General features: G+C 43.0%; 1 protein-coding gene and 1 long non-coding RNA gene across 20 annotated transcripts in view; one reads left to right on the forward strand and one right to left on the reverse strand.

The window, feature by feature from the left end:
- LOC122982521 overlaps positions 1 to 25,562 on the forward strand; it is a 262,088-nt gene that overhangs the window by 218,375 nt on the left and 18,151 nt on the right. For 12 of the 19 annotated variants that reach the window (XR_006403470.1, XR_006403482.1, XR_006403467.1 and 9 more), the window contains 5 exons: positions 10,303 to 13,244; positions 13,757 to 13,839; positions 15,831 to 18,550; positions 19,080 to 19,144; positions 19,723 to 19,905. This is a non-coding gene — a long non-coding RNA (uncharacterized LOC122982521). The remainder of the gene's footprint in view (positions 1 to 10,302; positions 13,245 to 13,756; positions 13,840 to 15,830; positions 18,551 to 19,079; positions 19,145 to 19,722; positions 19,906 to 25,562) is intronic. The other 7 variants (XR_006403480.1, XR_006403477.1, XR_006403474.1 and 4 more) reach the window with 7 other exon arrangements.
- Positions 792 to 6,749, reverse strand: mafba (v-maf avian musculoaponeurotic fibrosarcoma oncogene homolog Ba). Its single transcript, XM_044351868.1, has one exon. It carries the CDS (start codon positions 4,184 to 4,186, stop codon positions 2,960 to 2,962), a length of 1,227 nt encoding a protein of 408 aa, XP_044207803.1. The 5' UTR covers positions 4,187 to 6,749; the 3' UTR covers positions 792 to 2,959.

The following is a 25,562-nucleotide window of genomic DNA, read 5'->3' on the forward strand; positions in this document are numbered from 1 at the left end:
AAGCGTGTTGACACATGGCAAACATAAACTCCATTAATGTTAACCATAAAAATATCACACCCGCAGGCGCGCACACGGGATTATTTTGGAAGCTGGGGTCTGGCTCAGCGCATTAAGGGACAGGGACGAGGGGTTTTTTTTAAGACTCAAATTGGGTAACAACACACCAGATTGAGACTTTAAGTGTATTCAAAGCTATGCACGCCGAAACTCAAAAATTATTTTACCACTTAATGTAAATCTGGGGTTTTCATCTCTTCTCCGGTGTGTTGCAAGGTCAAAGATCTCCTTTTACCGTGCGCTTCTGTAACGGCGGGGTTTCTGCAGAAGTCAGCATGCCAGCAGAGGCCAGCAGCATGTATAGGAATCTCCCTGCAGCGCCACATAAACGGCTAGACCCGGTGAAAGTCCTGATCTAATCACAGTAGGCTTTGATCCAAAGTTTCCACATGATTCTTAAGTTAGAAAATAATATAAAAGCCACGGACAAATGACATGCAGTTTAGAGGTTGGTGCAAATTGGTTCTTAAAAGAGAAAATAATTTTCCTAAAGCTCTGCACAAAATTCTGGCTCTTTAACTATCAGTGCGGTGGCTACAATCGACAACCTGTTCTTTTTTCTTTTTGGCAGAAAAGTGAGTGTGCTCTGGCACGACTGTCGCTGCAGTGTGTGTGTTTGGGATTATTAATTAGTGCTAATGTGTTGTTAATATGACTCAGTCTGCGCATGATTTTATCATCACATCACACATCTTTCCTACTGGGTGCAGAAAAAAAGTCTTGAGAGGGAATTATTGCCATTTCAATGACTTTAATAAGCAAAATAGGAAACAATTTCTTCCAAAAACAACCAAAAAATAAGACAAAACAGAAACCAGCCTGAATGGAACAGTTCAAATTTAAGTGTTTAACTATTATTTATATAAACAGGATTGAAAATTGATCCCCATCATCGCAAAGTACATGGAATTGGTGAAAACAAAACAACAACCCGCTGCTGCAGTTTCAGTTCGATTTCAACACAGTTGAATCAGTAACAAACCAAAGATTGTTAAATGCATGACTTTTCAACAATAGTTTCAAATGCAAGCACCATGCTTATTCCATATGATCTGACAGTTTGTTAATTTAAATCATTAAAATAAAAACTTTAACTATGCATCTGGCCAGCAGAACCAGAATCATCAAATAATAATAAAAACAAGACCAAAAAAAAAAACAACAAAAAACAAAAAAACGTATTACATAACATACACATTGTTTTCATTTTGAGAATTTGCACCACCTGAATCCCCTTTTTTACTGACCGGCAGAAAAAAAATCAGGAAAACATAGAGCATTAATAGTCAAACTTTGTATTAAAACGCTTGCGTTATCTAAATATTACCTCTACATAAATCCCCTGACAAGTAAGTTGCTGCACTTCTTCTAAATATTGTTAAAAAATATAACTCATTAATATGAGGCCCAGTGATGATATGCCACAGGTGGCCGCCAATCGGAATGAGATGTTTGCAGTGGATTCTTGAAGAGTTAATACAGCACTTTTCTGAATTAGAGGCACAAAAGCCACGTGTAATTGAAAATGACAGAGAGCATGTGCCCACATTATACTGCTGTTTAACAGTACGTAGAAAACTTGTAACCTCGCCTTGGTGCGCAATAGCCTCTTCTGTGCAATCTGGGTCCAATAATATTGTGGCCACATGTTTTCAGCCTCACATGTGTCCAAATATTACTCTAAAACTTTTGCACGTAGGTCTACCTTGAATAATATTACAATATAGTATCATAGTATGTCTTCCTGGAGGGAGGTTTGCACAAAATTCAAAATGAAAACTGAACAATTCATTATCCAAAAGTGCACTTGACACACAAAGTTTGTTGTATTTAAATGCAACTGAAAAAAAATGCACTCCTCTCTCAATCAATACCCCAAAATGATAAAAAAAAAAAAAATCATAAAAAATAAATGAGATAAAAACACAACACAAAGAAAGAAAGAAGTTCAAACCAGCCTCCTCAATCTTGTTGTGCAGTTTTGCGGTTGCATAATATTTACAAGCCCAAAGAAACCCACACCATATGATACTGCACCGGCAGTCCTGCTGTTCTGTCCCCGCTGCATTTCTCTAACCCCCCAAAAACTATGGAGAAGCGCAGATCAACAACATGCTCTTAATATACACGAGAAGATGAAAGTACAAAATAGAAATTATTACCGTACATGTCCAGCATGCAGGATTAATATTTAATGCAGATTTTTTGTTTCAATATATATTCGAATATAACCAAGCAGGCAATAAATCAATGAGATGTTGCATAAAATGTCCCCCACCCACCCCCCCACCCCCCGGGTTAGTAGACAGAAGTTAAATTTGCATAAAGTGGAGTCTTGCTTTTGGAGATTTTTCTCAGATTATACGGGCCCACTTGTCGAATGTGAGTCTCAAGTGTTTGCAGGCTGCGAGGCCAGGCCTACTTGTTGTTTCATAACAGTGTCATCATTTTGGAGAACAAAATTACAAGACAACTGCCTCGACGCCATCCCACACTACTTACAGATTATTTAAAAAGCTGTAGCCTCAAAGGAGAGAAAAAAAAGTTCATCAGCCGATCCTCTTCTTTGAAGAAGAAAAAAAAAGTCTCTTCACTACAAGCAACTAATCTACAAAGATGCTGCGACTGATCAGACACTCTACATTGCTCTTTGTATCTCAGTTGACACGTGGATGGAGAGATGATTATATATGAGAATACTAGTTGATGGATTATTCTTCTAATATGAATATAGGCTAATTGTTACCGTTATTAGTATAATCATAAACAGTATGGGAGGTGTGGATTATTATCGTTTGTTTGTTCATCAGCCAGTCAGTCATTTGTGGAGAAAAGGAAAGGTGGAGGGGTGGAGGGGAAAGTTTGTTGTGAGGGGTTCACAAGAAAAGGCTATGACAACTCACATGAAAAACTCTGGTGATGAAGGGTTGTCACTGGTTGAGCCAGCCTCGCGAAACCCGTTATTGGCCCCTGACCCCGTCAGTTTCTCACACTTGAGTTTGTAGGCGTCCCTCTCCCTCGCCAGCCGGCTGATCTCCGCCTTCAGCTGCTCCACCTGGTTCATCAGCTGCGTCTTCTCGTTCTCCAGCACGTGCTTCTGCTGCACCCGCTTGAACCGGCAGGACTGCGCGTAGCCCCGGTTCTTCAGGGTCCTCCTCTTCTGCTTGAGACGGATGACCTCGTCCTTGGTGAATCCCCGTAGGTGTCTGTTGAGCTCCCTCACCGACATGGACACCAGCTGGTCGTCGGAGAAGCGGTCCTCCACGTTGAGTCCGCCCCCGGAGCCGTGATGCCCCGCCGACTGGCCTAGGTGCCCGTGTGGATGGTGGTGGTGATGGTGGCGGTGGTGATGGAGCGGCTGGTGGGACTCTGGAGAGACCGGGGACGGGCTGTCGGGGTCCTGACTGTGGTGATGGTGGTGCTGGCTGTGTGGGTGGTTGTGTCCGCCCGGGTGACCGGACAGTTCATCGGCGTGGTGCGGGATGCCCCCCGCGTATGGGTGATGGTGCTGCTGGCCGTGGCCGTGGTGGCTGTGGTGGTGATGCGGGCCCCTGTAGCCCTCGAAAGCGCCTTGCTGCTGCAGCTGCTGTTGGACGTGCGGAGGCGGAGGGTGGCCGTGAGCTGTGGCTCCAATAAGGGCCTCCACTGCGTCCTCTGGGGTCAGGCTTAGTGTCTGCGGGTCTATCTGCTGGTGGTACCCGTTGTTTGGCATCCAGTACAGCTCCTCTAGGTGGTTTTTCTGCTCTGTGGGGCTGAAGCTGGGTGAAGAGGGCACCGAGCTGCAGGGTGTACTGATGGGGGTGGAAGACACAGAGCCTTGGGGTTGGAGACGGTTACACTGGCGCACCCCGTTGCGCTCCAGCCCTGCCAGGCCTTCCTTCTTCACGTCAAACTTCATCAGGTCAAAATCGTTGACATATTCCAGAGCCAGAGGGCTGCTGGGTAGCTCCGGGCCCATGCTCAGCTCTGCACTCATGTTGCTGTCGCGACTCTTTTGCAGATATGCAAAGGTACTTGCAAGCGTCGCAAAAACTGACTTATTAATCAGCGTCTCTTCCCCCCTTTCTTGTTTCATGCAATAAGTCTTTTGGCTCCTCCACCGCTGTGCACAGACTTGCTGTAGCATGAAACACCGTATGATTGGTGGAAAAAAAAAAGGAAAACGAAAAAAAAGTAGTGGAGGAAAACTTTCAGGCTAATGCTCTGCTCACGGTTTGCGTCATATAGCCTACTTCTACTGGGATAATCTGGCAGAGAGACCAGGCAGGAGGTAGAAAGCAATGCGCCTCAGTGCAAAGGAAAAAACCTCAGTCCCTTCAGTAGAAGTGTATTCACAAAAAAAGTCTACATAAATAGGGTATAATAATAAAAAGAAATACCACGTTTGTTCGTTGAGACGGGCACCAGTCCTCGTTGCAACTTCTTGGTTGTAAGTCCCTTTTTTTCTCCAGGAAAATAATAGGAGCAAATAAGCAGAGTAAATAGGGCGTCTGATTTTCGCTGAGAAGCCGCTTTTCCAGCTCTGCACCGCAGAGATTCAAAGGCTCGCCTCTCTCACTCTCTCCCACTCTCTGGTATCCAGCAGACTGCGCTTGGAGCCAGCCAGCGCTTTATCCTTATAGCGCACCGTGACGTCGAGCTGAAAGGCAGGATCCGTAGCGCTCAACTCTCCAATGGGAGCGGGACTCTGAGCTGAAATAGAGGAAGAGAAGGAGGAGGAGAGCAGAGGAGAGGAGGGCGCACAGCACAGTCTTGACAGCTACAGACAGTCAGCTGACCGACTTCCCTAAAAGCAGAAGGTGGGAGGAAAAGTGGAGGAGAGAGAAATGCCTCCACTTCATGGACACTATGCTCGGCTCCGGTGTAACGCGCTGCTCTCTGTCCCTGTCTTTCCTAATAACAGATCTCAATGAGAGTCATGTGAGGGATTTATTGGCCACAGTGCTGCAAACTAAAAAAAAACAAAAACCCTCTAATAAAACTCGTATGGCACAACACTCCCTTAGAAAACTTAAGAATTTAACCCAATGTTCAAACCTCAGTTTATATAAAAGGTGAAAGATGACAAAATCTAGCATTCTGGTGAAAACAGCTGTTCCAGTTGTTCCCAAAAGCACATCTGTGTAACTGTCAAGAAGAAACAAAGATAAGGCACATCATTCCCTTCATTTCGTGACAATATTTGCCACCAAAGTGCTTGAAACAACTTGATTTGATCTGAAGACAAATCATTTTCTTTTCTTTTTGAAGATTCAAGATTCAATTGACATATTTGTCTCATTAAATGATTTTTTTAAATAACATTTTTCCACATAGTAACCAATTACAAGAAAGACTGTATTTGCCAGCAGCAAATAAATATGCAGTTCATCATTATTTTTACAGTGTTGGAAAGTTGAATCTTGACCTTTCTCACAAACAAGGACACATGACTTTATTGTATTATCCCGCAAACATGCTTACAGTCACTTTTTTGATGTTTGGACAGTAGTTTAGCCCATAATTAAGAATCACAATAAAATCCAAATAGAACTTATGTTTGTGTGTCCTCAGTAGTGACAATAGAGTGACCTTCCTGCACTGAACTTCATGGATGAAATAATATTTTTGCTATGATACCACTAAAACAGACCAATATGTATTTGTATCATCTTCCACTACTATTACTGTGGGTTAAGTGTATTTTTTTTCTCGGTTAAAGTAAAGTTGACTTTGTCCAGAGCATGTTATTACTCCCAGGTTCCCACATCAAGCTGCTCTTGGCTCGGACAGTTTGTTTTACACCGGCCAGCATCACAACACTAGAAAACAGGCTCAAGGCTGCCCCTGCGTGGGCAACACACGAACCGATGAAGCTGCTTAGATGCTGCTCACAGATTTTTCCTTTTTATTTTGCGCTTGGATTTTTTTTTTTTTTTTATCACCGCGCTAATTGCTTGTTTTAAAGGTCACATCCTGCAATTATGACTGACAACAATTAATCTCTGTCGCTTGAGTCTCATAAACACTCAGTGTCACACGTTTAATCACCTCACTGACACTGTCTAACAGGTAGGCAGATCGCCCAGCATGTATACGTGCATCATTGATCTGATCTTTATTTTTAATTGTCCGTCGAGGAAAAAAAAAAAGAAAAAAAAGCAGGTAGTGTGAGCAAATGTCTCGCTTCTCTGCAAAAAAAGAAACTGCTTGTAAATGAGTCCATTTGAAGGATCGATTGGATTATCATTTCGTTTCCACCTCATATCCACGGTTGAGTACAGCCGCGACCAGAGCGTATTGATCAGGCTTGGATGTAAGAGGAGGCTGCCAAAGATGAGATCCGATAATGAAAGGCTTATTTGTTTGCTTTAAATTCTTAATCAGTTTGAGTTGTGCTGCAGTGTATCAATAAGATGAACTCTTAATCCAACTCATGTCATAAATCATAACCCATACTCACCAAAGTCCTAATATCCTAATATTGTTTGCAGCATATTTTAACCCAATTCAAGTTATAGTTCAGATAATTTAATTGTAAAAAAACATAAAGATACAAATATAAAATATAAAATCATAAAATTATACACCGTCGCTACACGTTTTAAAGAGAATATCAAGAGTTTCATAAAGCATCCTTGCAGTTTTTAACCAAACACTAGAAACTTTACAGAAACAACAGAATGATTTATGGCTGTTACTTACCTATTTGTCTTATTTTATTATTATTGTTATCAGTGGTATTATTTTTTATTATTATACATTCATTTTAGGCTATTATTACTAGTTTTTAACAGCACAATTTAGACCAAACTGTTTATCATAACAGGTTATTTTGATTCGAGGCTAATTAAAGTGTACTTTAAAGCCACTCTGGATTGTATTTCTTCCTTGTATGATTTTTTATCATTTATAGAGTGAATGGTCAACATCTAACATCCTCAGATTAACAATCTCCTTCAGCCTCAGAGCGCGCAGTATCCTGGATATCACCCCATACTGATGCACAAAATTCAAAACCTATATTTCTAGTCAGTATCAAAACGTACAGGTAGTTAAAATCGTTCTCTTTTTATTCCCTGGACCTGCAGGCGAGCTTCTCAGTTCTCAGCTCCAACTTCAAAAGCGCCCTGAGCGAGTCGTGACGTGCCGAGCTGCTCTAAAACCTCTTCCAAGCGAGGCCGACCCGGCGGCAGCCCCATTAGGTCGTAATGCTCTCTAATATAGCCCGAGTCCACCGTCTAATAGATCCAGGCAGGCCTGCCGGCGGCTCTCCCCCTTCGGTAATAACGGGCTGTAATGGAGAGACGAGATGTAAAAAAGCGTCCATGTCAGCAGCATATCGGTGGTTAATGATCTATTAAGTGATCCGTGTGCTTATGGACAGCGAAAAAAAGTGTTGATGCTTGCTTATTCGCTCCTAATGAGAGTCCCATCCTACGGATTTTAGGAATGAATAACAGAAATAAAATCACCTTTAAAATGTAACATTTAACAGTTGACGCACGGAGGCTGCAGTGGCTGCCGAGCTTCCCACAGCTCACATCTCACACCTGCAACAGGCCCGCTGGTTTCACACAGGAGGCCCGTGGAGTGTCTGTAGGAACAGACATGATTCCCTGCACAAATATGGATTTCTACACTGCTCCGTACTGACCCGGGGACCTATCCATGCATGCACACCTGCTGTCCGGAGGCCGATGTGCGTTGCCAAGACCCTTTTGGATGTGGGTGAACTCAAACTTCGTCTGAATGGGAGGATGTAGTGAATATAAGGAATACTTTTTTTCTTTCTTTTAGAGCCAGAATCAGACTGTCTGTCTCTCTCTCTCTCTCTCTTTGAGGTTTTATTTGGTCGTCTTTGGTCGTTTGGCGTGCGTAATGATTAACTCTAATGGTCCCCTCCGACCCTGACTGGAAATGCTGTAGAACAAAACGGAAGGTAGCCGAGCTGGAAGGCCCGTGACAGGGAGAGTGAGGGATGGAGATGGAGAGACGGTGCTTTCGGAAGTGCCGCTTTGATGAGCTTTGACGCAGGAGGGAGAAAAGAGACGACGAGCTTGTGCAGCTCCGGCTCCAAAAGTTTTACCCGCTGCTGCTTTTATTTGACTACTAATTTTTTTATTTTTTTTTATTTTTAAAAAAACGTATATTGCAAGCGAGTTTTCACTTGGATAACTTCTAAATGACAATTGTGAATTTAAACTTTTCAGTCTTTTCTCACTACAGTAGCCTACACAGCTGCCATAAGCTTTATGTTGTATTCATGTGATGTTACAGAATGAAACTATCGGGAATCTGTTGACGTAAATTTGCCATAATTCAAATTTGTTTACAACATATTCAAAATGCATTTATTACCTCAACTGCATGATGCACTTTCCAACAATGAATCCCAGTGTGTAAACAGGTGTTTCCATTAATTCACTTTGGGTTTTTTTTGTTTGTTTGTTTTTGGCATAAAATCCTAACGCTAGTAAGAAAAAAAAAGACTGAGCAGACACGTTTAAAGCAGCCTACATTTGTTTCTAAAACTTCAGTTTGATTATACATAGAGTGGCCCTTTTGCCTCAATAATCTCAACATGGTGCGTTTACAACCGCGCAGTTACTCAGGCATTCTTGTTTACTCCAGACTGATCGATTATCTCTGTGAAAACATGTATTATTAAGACGTGTCGTCTGTGTAAACCAGGCCAGCCTCCGAAGAAAGCTAACGTCCCCATCAGGGATAATTGACTGAGGAGTCTTTCAGGAAAACAACAAGAGGTGAGATAAGTGCAAAGTCTGGCAATCTCATTAATATGAAAAAGTATCGATTTAACAGTGAACATCAATTGTTTATCTTTAAAAAATCCACTCTGCCTGGCCTCCTCGTGCATAGGCCCGCTGTTGACAGTCATAATTATTCAGCAGGGTTATCATAGCTGTTACAGTCTCACCGTTTACTCGGTGAGTTGTGTTTGCAGAGAAAATTAGGGTTTATTTCTTGTGACAGGGCGCCTCTGGTGGCGCATTTATTCATTGCTAATAGTTTGATGTGTATCGTCAGTGATATGCAGTTTTTTTTTTTAGATGGGGGGGAGGGGGGGTATGAAAATATGACGGTGAGGCCAAGGCATAATTGTAGGCCTTTTCTGAGATTAGATGTCTCTGATTGACATGTTGTAAATATAACAACAAATAAATGTCAGTACGCACTGTACTGGCTTAATCCCAGAAGAAAAAGAACAATAAATCTGCCTTTTGCTCTGGTCATTTCATTAATGTAAATTGCAATGCTATGTACAATAGTTTGGCTTCCTTCCAGTTGGCTCTTTGCTGAGGTTTATGCATAACATTGGGTTTTATCATAAACTAGGGCTGTGTAACCACAGAATGGAGGCGACACCACAAGAACCAAATATCAGAGTGCAGGCATAACATAATTAAAGCCCATATTCTCTGGTCATAACCACAATTTACATCTGTATTTTCAAAGCCAATAATTAGCTATTGTAATGCTAAAGAAACATACAAGGAACTAAATTCTTATGATGTATTGAATACATAATTATGGTAATTTCTGCTCATAAGTAGCATCTGTTTCTCTTTTTAAAGAGTTGACTCAATTTTGCCTATAAAACTGACATAATGATGCTTTTCTTTACTAGTTCATTTTGCTTTGCACAGAATCTCTCTGCTCTCTTAACATGTCAGCGTTGAGGAGCATCCTTTGTTCATGGCCTTCTCTAATCGTCTGCATATGGAGCTGTCAGACCATATCTCTGGTTTATATTAAATTTCCACTTCATATAATAATCTGGGGGAAAAAATGCGTCATCTACTGTATGTACAGCACCAGTATGTTATTAAGCTAAGAGTAAAGACGGGGTTTTAATAGGTCTCAAGTGGCTCTGTGTAAAATCCGAGAACACTTTATTTTCCTGTCAAATGTGTAATGTATAACTGTTTATGACCAGAGTTGGTTCATTTTCACTGTTCACCTGCAAACACCAGAAAAAGCTGTCCATATGAGCGGGCAGATTATAGGTCAGTTTTGTGCCAGTGTGTGAGTGTGTGGGCATGATTGATCTAAAGGTGGGTGGGTGCTGCATCGGGCGTTTTTAGATATAAGAGCCGAGCAGGCGTTTCTTTTTCTTCAGACATTGTTTCTCTGGTGCTTCTCTCCTTTTCCTCTATTGTTTTTTTGATTTTCCTTACTCCTAACTCCCCCCCCCCTTCACCCTTTCTCATTTTTTCTCTCCTGTTTCTTTCTCCTCAGGATCATCAGCGCATCCTGAGGAGGTTCCTACCCTCCACTGTCCCTGCGAGTCATAATCTCCAGACCTGTTGTCGTTCACTGTGGATCCAAAGACGATGCTTTTATCAAACATCTCTACTCTTCAATCCTCCGTATCCCTTTCTTCTTCCTCTCTCCTCCTCTGTCCACCCTCCCTCACCGGGTGACCTCCTTGCCTCTCGGCTCTCTCACCCCTCTCCTCTGGCCCTGGCCCTGGCCCTGCCCACCCTAGGTCATTTATCATGGGCCAGGAGGGGAGCCCCCGGGCCTGCAGGCCCCTGTCAGCTCCTGCAATCGCCTCTTTGTGGCTCCCAGCAAACAAGTGTCGGATCAGCAAAAGTCTATTAAAGCCTGGTGGGCCTTTCTCAGCCAATTGGGTTCGGGTCACTGAGCTGCTCTCCTTGCTGCTCCGAGAGCTCTTTGTGTCGCCGCTGTTCTCTGACACAGATCCCCACAAGATTAATGATTTTTAGCAGCCATTTGGGTCTCATTCGCAGGGTCCTTCTCTCTTTCTCTCTTTGCCTCTCTCCTCTTTTCTCCACTTTTTGTCCTCTTTTTTTTCCTTTTAACCTATTTTTTCTACTACTCTACCTCCTAATTTCTCGCTTTTCGCTTTCTGGTTTAATCCTCTCCTCCTCCCTTTCACTGCCAACCCAATCAATGTTGACCGTTTGTGTCTTCACTTTGTAAGGTCATTATCCATACAAGTGTTATTGCTGCTAAAGGCAGTCCCCGATTTATCTAACAGTTGTCTCTGTATTAAAGACTTTATGATGCAAAGGGTGTAAATTGCAATTACAAATATGTTCATTTAGTTGTTGTTTGTTTCAGAGCAATGGGATCCTGTCCGATAAATCCAAAGGATGTTAAGAAACCAACTTGAGCATCCACATTACAATCCTGGCAGGCTTCCCCACAGTATGCCTCAAGAGGCTCAGAGTAATTTGAAATCTTCCAGCCACTTCCACGAGTTCCATGTTGCCATGTTCTCAGTGTTGTTTCCAGTAATTACTGCAGGTTAAGTGCACGTCCCGGAGCCCAGTGGAGGCAGCTCTATCCCTCACCTGGGACATGACTCAGCAGAGTTCAGGTCATCCGGCCATTTCCCTGACCACTGGACCACACCCCAACCTACTCTAAACCCACAGGACAAGCTCTATTTACGAAAGACTCGTGTTCACTTACATCACGTAATGTAATGGTAGTTTTATTTACTGGCTAATTGTTTCCTCAGACAGAAATGTTTATCCATTTAACTCTATAAATGCATCTACTTTTTTGTTTATTCTAAAATGTACCCGTAAGAGGAGTTACTGTATATTGTCTCATAAGTTAAATGATGTGTTCCCAGACAGGCTAATCACAAGTTAAGATTTATTCTGGGAAGTCAAAGATTTTGACATTTAAGAGGATTCATATTTAAAAACACATCCTCTGTCCATTCTCAAACGTTTAACATGTGATCATTTAAGGAGTTACTGGTTGCTCTAATTGTTCCTCCTGTCCATACTGGCCATGAAGAAATCCCTTTATAATGCAATTCAGGGGACAAAATCTACAGTCCTCATTCTGTTCAAAAATGCAGTCCAAAGTTCAGCTGAAGCTAATATGATGCTTCAGCTGAGTTAGACGAAACAAGTGTGAATCTTCCAAGGTTACTGTCTCTTTAGTGCACAATTCCCTCTTTGTTTTACCACCTCTCTCTCTCTCTGTTGCAGCCCAGCAAAGAGAAACAAAAAGGGTGAATTTTGTACTAAAAGGACAGTGACTTTGGGAGAAACCCACTTGATTTGACTAATGAATACTGGATTTTGTCCATCTCTTATATTGGAGACAAGTTGGGAATGGGTCTCTTAATGGCCAGTATGGACAGGATAAATGATTACAGAAACTCTTTCACTGTATATACGGCCATAGGCTTAAAAAATATGATGAGGTATTTGCTGATGCCATATGAGCTCTTTCAACATAATGAATATCTAGATGAAAAATTGGTCTGGACCTTAAAAACGCCTCATCCTTTGATCTGTACTAAAACTCAAATATGTACAGTCAGTATTTCATCGTCTGCTCTGTCTTTAAGGTTACTGTTAGATGCTTTCAGGATCTGTTTCATCTCTGGAATATTATTCTATGGTGAAGCATTGTGTAATGTGTGTGTGAGATTTTAACATTCTTCCTCCGTGTTAGTAAAGCTGTCAGTGAGGCTGCTGGTAGTTCAGCGCCTGAAACTCTGCCTGCGTGTTTACAGCGTGTCTGTTTTAGGACTGAATGGATGAACCCAGCCTGCCGCTGTGTCCATCCACCTGCCCTGTTTCCTGTCTGATTAATCCTCTCTCTCTCTCGTGTGTGTGTATGTGTGTGTGTGTGTGTGTGTGTGTGTGTGTATGTGTGTGTGTGTGTGTGTGTGTGTGTGTGTTTGTTTGTATGTGTGCCTGTGTGTAAATGGTTATAGATGGGGCGACTCCACCACACTGGCAGTCTGAATCATTACTCACACAGATAGGGAGAGACCCAGGGCCGAGGAACTCCTAACATCCTCCTCCTTCCTACACAGGCACACACACACACACACACGTATGAACACCCACACCCACACACACATATCCCCAGGTTATTCATTTCTAAGCAGAGTGCCTGGCATTTCACCACATCCACCCCCCTTTATTAAGAGACTGAAGCTCTGGGTTCCCTCCTGCAAAGGGGGTGTGAGGGATGGTTTTCGATTGGGCCTTATACTCTTTGTTTGCACCCTTCTTCTTTACCTGTTCTCTCGTCATTTCTCTTAATCTTTCATTTCCATCTCTTTCTCTCTCTCTCTCTCTCTGTCTCGTTCTCTCTTTTTCTTACACTTTCGTTCCAGGGAAACTGTCCACCCCCCCCACCCCACCCCCACCCCAGCTACTTGTTTCAATAGACCAAAGGTAAGGAGGAAGAAAAAGCCTCCATATTTCCTTATTTTGACTCAAAGTGTTTTTATATGCACTTTAACGTTCTTAATATTGATTTCCATCAGCTTCTAGCCTATAGAGTTGTGGTAAAGGATCACAATACTAATGTACATGACAGAATTCACACTGATTATGGACATTTAGTGAGTTCCTGGAAAAAACAACGACCCCTTAATAGACTCTGATACTTAAGTCTGGCTGTATAGGTGGAGGTGCCTTCTAATAAGCCTAATTAATAACAATAAGCAATAATATGCATACAACAGGTGCACCATGCTGCCGCATTAGAATCAATGCACACATTGTTTAGTGTTAGAGGGACAAACCTTCAGAGAAACTCTTGTTAAGAGCTAAATCTATGAATGTAGAATTTAGCAATAAAATTCAAGTGTCTGGCACAGTTTCCTTGGCATATTTATAATAATCATTTGGTGTTTATAGCCCAGTAGCTTCCTTAGTTGGTTCCTTATTTTGTCTCTTTTCAGGCTGAACAGGAGGCTCTGCTTTGTGGAATATATGAGAGCAATTATACCCCCATCATGAAGAGGCTGTGGATCTAAACAGAATGGTAAAATGGCAATACTGTTGAATATCCTCATTGGACACTCAATGGAAAAAAATGTGGGACTTTGTGTGTATATATTTGCGTGTAAGTGTGTCGTGTGTGTGTATGTGTGCATACATTTGATTTCAGATGAGTTGTTTTTGTCGTCCTCAGTGCTTGAACACGTCTGCTGTTTATAGTGTATATGCATGAGTATGTGTCTGTAGCAGTATGCATGCATGTGTTGGAAGGGGGTGTATATGTACAGGAAGAGAGCCTGTAAATAAATCTGTTTGGGGATTGGGGGTGTGGGGATGAAATATGGTCCCAGGGATGTGGAGCAATGTGAAAAACTCGGCAACGCCAGGGAATAACAAATCTCCTGATGTCGCCTCGCCGCAAAATAAATACACTCCCCCGTACAAGTCATCCATCTGGACTATGAGTCGCAACAAAGACGCCCCCAATACATCCCCAACACACACCAACAAACACACACGTCCGCACATTCACCCAAAGCCCATCCCACACAGTGGCCATATTTATTTACACATTTATTTATTTGTTTGTTTGTTGAATTAAATGGAAACTGCTGGTGGGGGATTGGAAAGTGTATTTATTGTTTGTTTTATGTTTTTTCTTTTTTTTGTGAATGAAACATGACCCCCCCCGCCCCCCCTTTCCTTAAAATGCTGTCTGTCTTATGGGGTGGTTTGGAGGGGGTGGAAGTGAAGGGTGGGGGTGTGTAGGATTTGTGGATCGGGCGTTTTAACTAATGATCGATCACGGGGGATTAAATAATTAAATTTCAGCCTTGACAATTTAAAAGTCTCCCCACACGTAGTCGACTGAATGAGGAAAGAGGGAAAGATGAAAGATTCAGCCTGCAGCTATGTATCAGAAGGATTCAACATCTAATACATTACAGGGAGAAAGCAGAGAGTGTGCGCGTGTGTGTGTGTGTGTGTGTGTGTGTGTGTGTGTGTGTGTGTGTGTGTCTGCACAACAGCTAGGGTGTACTGTTTTTAGTTTAAATGCATGCACACACATACACACTCCACTATCTTTTTTTGACATATAGGCAATAGTAAGTACATTCAACTAACCATGTAGGCACTAGATTCTTCTTCACTTTCCTTATCTGTGCCTCTTCTTCATGACACTCCATTACTACAAACACTGCAGCACTAAAAACTCACAGGTGGGTCAAAATGTATCTGTATTTAAAAAAAAAACACACACACACACACACACAACAACAGCATAAAGGCATTCAGTTTTACAATAAAGGGATGAGATGTTTGCCATTTTGTTGCTTTCTTTACAATTCAGCTTTTCTTTTTCCAATTAAGTTCTATTCTCTTGGCTTAATTAGGTCATGGTGAGTTGTGAGCCGTGTGTGTGTGTGAGGGTCACTCTGTCCCTTCCAGGGATAAATATTAGCCCTCGTTGTTTGCAAATAGGTGATGTATGGTGGCCATATCTCTTGGTGATGAATGTTTTTTAGAAATTTCCTCTCCTTTATCAATTGACTAACAAACCCATGTATCACTGCCACTCTCTCCCACTACCCACATAAATTAAATAACCAGCTCTCTCTCTCCCTCTCCCTCTCTTATACTTCTCACTTTCTCTCATCTGTGCACGCTCCCCAATTCCCTTTTCATTATTCCTTTTAGCTTTATTCATTTTATTACCTTTTATACATTTTAAATCCTCATTTCACAAACACACACACACACCCACACATCAAACCTACAGCAGTCAGCGACAGTGTTGCGGGAGTAATAACAATGCAGTTGTTACATACATCTCAATCGCAAATTGCCCCCGTAATGCGATGGAGACAAGAAAGATGCTTTTCTCTGATTACCGCTTTGCCTCCAGCATATTATTTTGATGTACTCATCATCAGGCGACGTTTGACGTACTTAAGCACGGATCATCATAACAGAAAATACGTTTGCTCGTTCCTGTTTATCACCGTGATGCTCTCTAAATCTGCTGTCTTTCAGATGGACGCCGTGCAAAGAGCTACAGGCTGGAGCTGGGCGGGTTCCTCTCTGTCACAAGATGATGACAGGAGGCCGATTATGCCAGAGTGCCATATTGTAAACTACTCATCATTAGCGGGCTCATCCTGGCTAACGACCGCACTGGAGATAAACAGGGGCAATGTGGAGAGCCATCTTAATCAGGAGGGCCGTTTAAGAGTGGAGCTCTGTCATTAAGCACAGCTGTATCACACCAGGATATGGGAGATGTTGAGCTGTAAAGCTGCACTGTGAAGCCAGCTCAGGCCCCAGCCTCGAGCTCCACAGGGGTCCAATGTTGTTCTGATCGCCCTTTAAATCCAAAATGATAGAATAGAAAGATAAGTGCCGAAAACATTCAGCCAAATTAAATTATTACCCCCCATTCAAGGTCTCTAGTCATAGCCTCCCAGCGACACTCTCAAACTAAAGTCAATAGGAATAGGGAGGGGAGATGAGTTGAATTGGTGGTTCATTTGAATCAAACTCCCTCGCACCTTCTGTCTCCTCTGTTCTGTTTACACACAACACTCCCTTTTCTCCTCGTCTCGCTTTCCAAAATCATCAGTTGCTTCAGAGGGAAAACAAATAGATCTCTAATCATGAGACTGATACTCCTCACTAACACATTCATACAGACACTCACACAAAACAATAACAACTCACAGGAGGATTTGCTTGTCTTTCCAGGTCAATGAACTTGCTGTTTAAACAAATGTACATAGAAATTAATATGTTCATGCTGCTGAAAGACAGATTTTGAGATGTGTTCACTTTTATCTCCTTTCCCGAATTTCTAAATAAAACTTATTTGGTTTAAAGATGCATTCAAAGCATTTTTTCAACCATTTGATTACCCCTCTCCTCAACATTTTCAGATTCTCTCTACTCGTCTTTCCCTCATCTGAATCCTCTTTTTCCTGCTATTGGCATCCAGTCCATCCAAGTCCACCGTGACGTCTTTGTATTGCTGTTTTTGTCCAATCAACAGTCCAAGATATTAAATTTATAATGACATAAAACAGAGAGAGGAAAAGCAGCAAATTATTTTAATTGAGACGCACAAAATATGCACAAATATTAGGCATATTTGCTTGATTAAATGATAATTATGAAAATTGATGATTATGAAAATTGCTTTAGATCTTTCCCCCCCCTATCCTAATCCTTCTTCTCCTATGTTATTGTCATGCAGTGCATCCGGCGTCTCTCTCATCATGTCTCCCAATAACCCACTCTCTCGTCCCTCAGATGGACAGGCCTGAGTTGTTTGGACAGGCCGTAGCTCTCCCCACAAATGCTTGAACAATTGGAGGTAAATACGTTGGAGACAGCCCATTTGTTTTGGGCCAGCGGTGATGCATGCTTTTGCAGTGAGCAGCACATTTTTACCACGCAGCCCAAAGCAGCTGTGAGTAATGGACTGCTCCGGCCTGTCCACTCACACTGCTATTTTTATTATTGTCTCCCTTATAGTTTTCATTTTTCATATCAGGGAGAGAGAGAGAAAGAGAGAGAGAGAGAAAGCGAGGCATTCCCTTCAAGTATGTTCTTTCCCTAAAAGAGGCGGGAAGCGAGGGCCCCACATCCCCTCCTTCCACTCACTTCATCATCTTCAATCAGCCGTCCCTCGCTTTTTTTAGTCAGACTGACAGATTTTGTTGGATGCCAGGAAGAGACAAATAAGGGATTATCAACCGACAGAACAATAATTCAGGTTGGACAGCTTCATAATAATTTTTCATCGATCCATCACTGTGCTTTTGTGGCACGTTGTCTGGTTCAGCCTCTGGGGATTCTGGGGATCTGAGGGTATTCTGAGATGGGAAAAATAGGAATCTGTGACGAAAGAAGGAATGAAAAAGAGGAAGCTAACTTGAACTGAAAAAGCACATATGAAGTTGCTGAACCTAATATAAGAATGTGTATAAACTGTGAAAGCTGTAACCACAGAAATGAAAAAGCTTGGCTCCGACTTTGAAGATGATTCACTAAGTAGCTAAAATTATCTGGCGCTGCTGGCCCCAGGGAGAAGACTGGTATTTTGCATTGAGGCACTCATATGGGCACCTATAATGGGTGCCTCTTAATTCCACTGACAGCTTTACAGGACCTGAGTTATGGAGCCACAGCCATGCTGCTCGTTAGGCCCTCGCCAGGCTTCACACTGGGTTACACTAATACACCTCCTTCCCCCTCCCCTGCCCTTTCCCCCTGCACACACACAGGCGTAAAATCAGCCATACACACACATTTATGAGGGCTAGCACATCCTCACAGACCCAGAGAGATACTGGCCCACACAATTCCTCTACACACCTTTCTTGTGTAATGGGGGTTATTTGTTCAGGTTGTTCAGCTGATATGTGTGTCAGATTTATTTCTTCGCTTCCGCCCTTCATTTTGTGCTCCTCTCTTCCAGCTACATTTTCTTCTCCCCTTATCTGCTCTCATCGTGCCCACCGGCCCGACACCTTCTTCCTCTCCTCCCCTAATCCCCCCGCCTCCACCCCCCTTGCTCCAGTACCGACAGTAGCAGGGTCCTGCCGGGTGATCCATCTCTGTCAGCCTGCTAAAATGATAATGCCAATTAAAGCAGAGGAGTAATTGCCCTCCGCTGCCTCTGATCCCCTGCAGACCCTCAACAGGAGCCATGGCCCCAAATACGAATGAGACCAGGGCCCCTAGAGGCCTTCGCCTGGGTGAGTGTAAGGACAGGTGGGGAGGAGAGGGGAAGGAGGGGGGGAGAGAGGTGGGTTGGAGGGCAAAGTGGGGGAGGAGGGGTGATTTGTAACTTTTAACCTCCACTGATCACCGATGGCCTTGACAAGGAAGGAGCGGAGTGGAGGGGAGAGGAAGAGATATCACACACACAAACACACACACAGGCGTAGATGCTGGTAGTTGTTGCACATGGATGAACACAGACACACATATGTTCAAGGTCGCTGTCAAAGGACTTATGGCCCTTGCCATTGCACGCAGACTCTCAGTGTGGGGAGCCTAATAGGAAGTGAAAGGACTATCCGGCAGTGGACTGTAACACCACTGATCAGAGGTGACATAGCTGCACTCTCAGGTCAGCGAGGTGGCCATTATTACTACAGTCCCCATCACAAATTCACTTTTAGGGTTACTGTCTTCCCTCTGATAATGTGCACAACACATGGTTTGGTTCTCAACATCTAACCAGTGATCTTCATGGCTTTATGTCTCCACTGTCTTTTCTAGAAGAAGAGAAGGTGACTGCACATAACTCCACCGAATGATTTCAACCACACTTGGGTTTCTTCAAGGTATGTTTGTCAATCCTTTTTGGTGTACATTCACTGTACATGTTTCTTTTCTACAATTCTCCACTGCATATTGTTTAATAATGATTAGGTGCCATACAAGGCTGTAACTAACTACCATTTCATTATTTATACATTTTGATAATTTTTTTATTAATTGTTGAATCTATGAAATGTAAAAACCGAATAAAGTCCCCATCACCATTTCCCAGAACTCATGATGATGCCTTCAAGTTGCTTGTTTTTTTTCCAAGCAACTGTCCAAAACCAAAAGATCTTCAATTTAAAACAGAGAAAAACAACAAATCTTCACATTTGAGAGGCAAGGTCAAGCAAATCAAATTTGCAGCCACAATCTTTGGAAACTTTTCTTCAATTGATCATAGAAATTGCGGTTGTCTGTCAATTATCAACAACAAATGTCTGTCAAGCTGACACCCAGGCATCATGACTTAACAAGCGCAGGCCTTCTGCCTCAACTTACCACCAACCAGGCAGCCATGACAGCCCATGCATCACAGCATACTTACGGCAGGTTTGCGTTGTATGAGCATGTGTGAGAGTATATTATCGCTGCTCAGTTCCAGGAGTGTGTGGGTGGAAGGCTGGATGCTGGACGACGTGTGTAGGTGGATGTTAACAGAGGCTCCGTCACCCATCATGACTGGGTTGTGACCTGTGGCACAGACCAGTGGGAAAGTGCAATAGCGTGGAACATGACACAAGGCCCGGGGATGAAAAACATGCTGTTGAACTTCTTTCAGGTCAGTGTTTCACATAGTTTCAAGAGGTTAGAAGTGAATAGGGCTATTGCTGTATTTTAGTTCTGTTTAATCTGTTCAATCTGTAGTGCTTCTCTGTGGTCTATAAGCACATTTAGGACACATGAGAGACACTTGTGTGTTGCATGATGAGTTGTGGCGCTGACAGGAGGGAGAAGCTGCAGTCTGAACATCAGGAGAGCAGCTGACAAGCTCCACTACAGAGACTCAATGAGCTCCATCACAAGAGTAATGATCACCAGAGCCTCAATGTGACAATAATCTCCTCTAACTTCATCAACACAATTTATGCCAGCAGCCCACCAAATGCTTTCAATATGTTCTGCGTTGTGATTGTCCTCTCAGCTAAAATCATAGTTACAGTAACAATAATAAAACATGGAAGCCTGCATCGATTCTGCTGGGCTGCTCTGCGCTGTGTGTCGTGACGCCTTAGCACCGTGTCGTGGGCTCGATGCTAACATTGACTTATTACAAGGGAGCATGCCGCCAAATCCATAATTAGACTCCTTTTGTTGCCCCCGTTGTTGTTGAAAATGTAATTATGAAAGATGAAACACAGCCTTCAATGAGATGGCTGTAAAATAGCATAATTAATATGGGCTTTTGCGAGAACAATCCCCGCTTTACGGGAGCCCCGCGTTGGCCGTGAAATTAATTAAGTGTGCCAGGATTTATGGCCTGTGCTCGGAAATGAAGAGAATTAATCGCAGGCCGAAGATGGATGGTTGCTGGAAAATGATGATGCCCAGGACCATGTGGGGGGAGGCGTCTAACTGCTTTAGGGAGGCGCTGTTGGAGGGGAATAGAAGGTTTTGACACAATTACACACCCCCAGACAACAGCTGGGCCAGAGGTGGGATGGGGGTACTTTTTGGGCCAGCTTGGAGTTATGAGATTTTTTACACCTTCAACCCACCTGCACCATTTCCCTGCACGCTACATATGGCCCCAAGATGGAACTGCTTCTGGCAAAGTGTAGATTTCTTGAAGAGCAGCGGATTTGTGTTCATGTTTTTGTTGGCTGTTTTATCGGAGATGACTAATGTCTCATTCTTCACATCCTCTATCTACTTTCCATTCAGACAAATAAACAATAACCATGCAATTGGACACAATTATGACAATTATAGCATTAACACAATTATTGCTGCAACCAATCCAGCGCTAAAAGTACGTGACAAGCACAAAATTATTGAGTATGTGCACTGCTGATCTAATGATATTGTGAGTTATCTGTTTTGCAATGACTTTTCTGCTGAACGTATAACAAATACATTTCAGTTCGCAGGTTAAAAGTATCTTCAGTATCTTAAATCTAACCTGACAACAATGTAATGAAATGAATGTTGGTTTCTCTCATGTATTTTCAATGTAGTAGTCATGGCTCCTGCTTTCAAGAGAAAGTATCAGAAAGTGTTAAAAGCAATTTGATGCTGGTCCCAAAAGTACTCCATCTTACCGCTGGCCCAGATGTTGTCTGTTGAACGAGGGTGATGACTAAATCAACTGTTCTGTTAAATAGCAACCACTATTAAACGCAGATTGTTAACTATGACCTCCTACAGCGTCCTTAGACCCAAACAAGTCCTGAAACACAACCTCCTAACCCTCCTACTGCCCCTTTGGAGTGTATGTGTGTTATATATATGTGTATGTGTGTGTTTGTGTGTGTGTGTGTGTGTGTGTGTTGTAATAATGGAAGGCTAATTACCCACCTCCCATGTCCCTGGACAGCGCCACAATGTCTGGGTTAGGTCTGTGTGTGGGATGGTTCACGGTGGTAATTAGCTTGATACACACACACACATATACTCACAGACAAGACAAATGAAGGCTGGGTGGGTGTCTGTTGTTGGACAGTTGATTGGGCAGGTACTAGGGGAGTGTCTGGGGTCTCCAGAGCATGTCCGCTCTGATAATTATGTGTCCATATGTGTGTGTGTGTTTGTGTGCGCTCTGCCACTGAGAAGGAGCTCTCAGCCCAAATTGCTGTCTCTTGTCTCATTGTCAGAGTGATTATGAAATATTGTTTAATTTACTGGGTGGTGGAGTCTTGTGTGATTTTGATGAATCGGAGCTTTTATTTTTTCATTCGCTTTATTGTCTGGTGGTTAGGTGTCGTGTTGTTTGTGCGCTCAAGTGTGCTGAGTGCTCTGTTGTACCCATGTGTATAGAAGTACAACATGCAGCGTTACAAACCACACGGATAGAAGTGTGTGTGTGTAATGTGTGGAAATATTAGATACATGAAAGCTCAGAAAAAGAGAAGCAAAAAGTAATCAAATCTTTTTTGTGCCCTGTGTCTGTGTGTGTAGATAGTGAGGAAGCTATAGGAGATTGTAGTGTCAGTGCTACCTACTGAGTGAGAGGATGGACAGGGTTAGAAAAAAAACATGTATTGTACACAGGGTATGTTCTGAGCCGCTAGTAAAGTGAGTGAAATAAAGTAAAGGACATTTTCTCCATGTTAGACAAGATAGGAGAAGAGGGAGACTATGAAATAGCATTAGCATCACACCACAGAAAAATATTAGTTATATTATTTATTTTAGATTTAAGATTTTTTATTTAAGCGTAACAAGCACAGGGGGAATCTGTGGACGGTTTTGTGAGCAAATTAAAGAAATTGGCTGCTACCTGTGAATTTGGAGAAAACCAAAATGATTTCATACGGAACCAAGTGATTGACAGGTGCCATTTCAACGTGCTGCGGAGAGGACTGCTGCGGGAGAAGAGAGTGAACCTCGTTGGACTTCAGGAAATTGCGAGGGCAATGGAAGCCACAGATCAACAAGCAGCCAGGATGGAAAAGTTGACCATCAATGCAGTGGATAGCAGACCAAACAAGGGCACAAGGAATGGATAAAGGAAGAAAAAGGTTTTCTACATTGAAAGACAAGTCAGAACATGAGGACCAGACAGTAAAATGCTACAGGTGTGGCTGAAAGGGACACACAGCCTGTTCATGCACCATCACACAAGGTACACAGTGTAACAAATGTGGAAAAGAAGAGCATTTTGCTAAAGTATGCAAAAAAAAAATGCTAAAAGGGCTGATAACTAAGCTCACAGCAATGACTGACAGGCAAGATAGGCAAAATGAAGATGATGACTGTTTTTTTACAGTCGCTGCCATACAGGCTAAGCAACAGAAATAATCACGAGTATGCGGTTACTAACAGCTCTGATGATGGAGAATCGCCTGTGCTAACCAATGGCCAACCACTGAGGATGCTAATAGACTCTGGGGCCACATGCATCATTGTGGTCACAGAAACTTTCAGTTGCATACAAAATCAGTCATACATGCAGATCTGAAACAGACTAAGAGAGTGTTCCCATATGGTTCTAAGACACCACTTGAAGTTGAAGGCCTTTTTACAGTCAACATCAAAGCAGTTGATGGATTGGAGTCAGCTCTAAGAATGTGCTACTGGTGAAGAACACACAGACGTGTGTGCTAGGGAGGAAGACAGCAACGACATTGGGGCTCCTCCACATAGGACCCAAAGCACACATAAACAGAATCCAGACAGAGGACACAGGTGCATTGATGTCTGCATGGAAAGAGCAATACAAAGAATGTTTTAAGGGTTTGGGAAAACACAAAGATTTTCATTAGAGCTCCATGTATATACCAGTATCAAACCTGTGGCACAACCAGTACGCAGAATACCATTCAGTGTAAGGATACACGTTGAAGAGAAACTGAAACAGTATGACAAGATGGATGTTATTGAGAGAGTGGATGGACCCACCCCATGGGGTCGCAGTGCATAACACAATGAAAGAGGCAATGCTTTGTGTTGACATGTGCAGAGCAAATGAGGCAATAGTGCGAGAGTGACACCCCATTCCAACCATAGATGAGATACTGGAAGGCATGAATGGTGCTACAGTTTTCTCAAAGTTGGATCTCAAGTGGGGATATCATCAGAATGAACTGAAACCTGAGTCTCGCTTTCTGACGACATTCGTGACACACACAGGTTTAAGGCACTACAGGTGGTGATGTTTGGTGTATCATCTGCTCCTGAGACGTACCAACATATCATTGGACAAGTCCTCCAAGGCGTCCCAGTGGTCCACAACATGCAGGATGACATCATTGTGACTGGAGAAACCAGAAAAGTGCATGATGAGAGACTGCACCAAGTCTTGAGAAGACTTCAGGAGAAGCAGTTGACTCGACAGCGAAAAATGTGAATTCTGCAGAGAGAGACAGAGCAGGAGTGCATGGGTCACATTCTGTCCATGAATGGCATCACAGCAGCAAAGTCAAAAGTGGAGGCAGTAGAGAATACACGCCGACCAACAAACGCAGCTGAAGTACAAAGCTTCTTGCAGCTAGTCAGTTACTGGTAGATTTATCCCCAATCTGGCCACTAACGCTGCACCTCTAAGAAGACTCACAAAGATGTCAAGCAAGTGGATATGGGGAAAAGTTCAAGAAACAGCATTTGTGGAGCTAAAGAGACAGTTAGCTAGCTCACATGCAACCAAGATGCGGAGACACATGTGATCGTAGATGCTAGTCCAGTGGAGCTTGGAGCCATTATGAGCCAGAAGCAAGCAGATGGTGCACACAAACCTGTGTACTACGCCAGCCGAGCTCTGACTGATGTAGAGCGGCACTCGCCATAGTGTAGGTGTGAAAAAAATTCCTTGTGTTTCTCTATGGCAAGGACTTTTTGATGTCCTTACAGTTAGAACACAACCAGAAGCGAAGCCTTGGCAAACTCTCACCATGAACTTATTTGGACCATTTCCATCAGGAGAACACCTCCTTGTGGTGACTGATTATTACTCCAGATGGGTGGAGGTTACTGTGCTTACAAGTATCATCTCAGCAAACATAATCAAAGCTCTGAGACAAATCTTTTCAGTTCATGGGCTCCCAGAATGCATTGTGACTGACAATGGTGCTCCTCTCCTTGCAAGTGAGTTTAAAGCCTACATGAGAAAAAATGATATTGAACACTGATGCATTACTCCATACTCCATACTGGCCTCAAGTGAATGGGGAGATCAAAAGACAAAACAAAACACTTTGCAAGGCCATTCACACTGCTCACGCAGAGGGAAAAGACTGGCGCACTGAGCTACAGATGTTTCTTATGGCCTACAGGAGTAGCCCTCATTGTACTACAGGATGTAGTAGCGGAGATGTTATTCAAACACCAGATCAGAACCAAGCTGCCTGAGCTTCTACTGATCAGCCAGCAGGTGAACTTTATGACTCTGCCTTACGCTTCACTGATGCTGCGAGGAAGGAGAAAGGCAGAGTGGATGCTAACAGAACCAGAAGAGCAACTGATAGCAAAATCCAGCAAGGTGACATCGTCCTGCTACAGTAACCTAAACAAAACAAACTATCTACAATGTATGAGCGGGATCCATACACTGTTGTGAAAAGGGAACTCTGTTGTCCTTCACAGGGAACGCAGGCAGATCATGCAACATGTGTTGTTTGTGAAACTGTGGATACAGCCACAGTCTGGATGTGGGACTGCCCAAACTGGTGCTGAGTGGAATGGGTCACACAACCAACCACTTACAGCTGCAGTACCTGACAGAGCTACACAGCATCAGCATCATCCCAGCAAACCAGACAGCAGCCTGCTAGTCTGAGAGAA

The sequence above is a fragment of the Thunnus albacares genome, chromosome 5 (assembly GCF_914725855.1).
Source record: "Thunnus albacares chromosome 5, fThuAlb1.1, whole genome shotgun sequence".
In the NCBI taxonomy this organism is placed as follows: Eukaryota; Metazoa; Chordata; class Actinopteri; order Scombriformes; family Scombridae; genus Thunnus; species Thunnus albacares.

What these genes read in the sequence shown, in the direction of transcription:
- mafba (XM_044351868.1), bottom strand. Translation starts at nt 4,186, where the DNA reads ATGCTACAGCAAGTCTGTGCACAGCGGTGGAGGAGCCAAAAGACTTAT.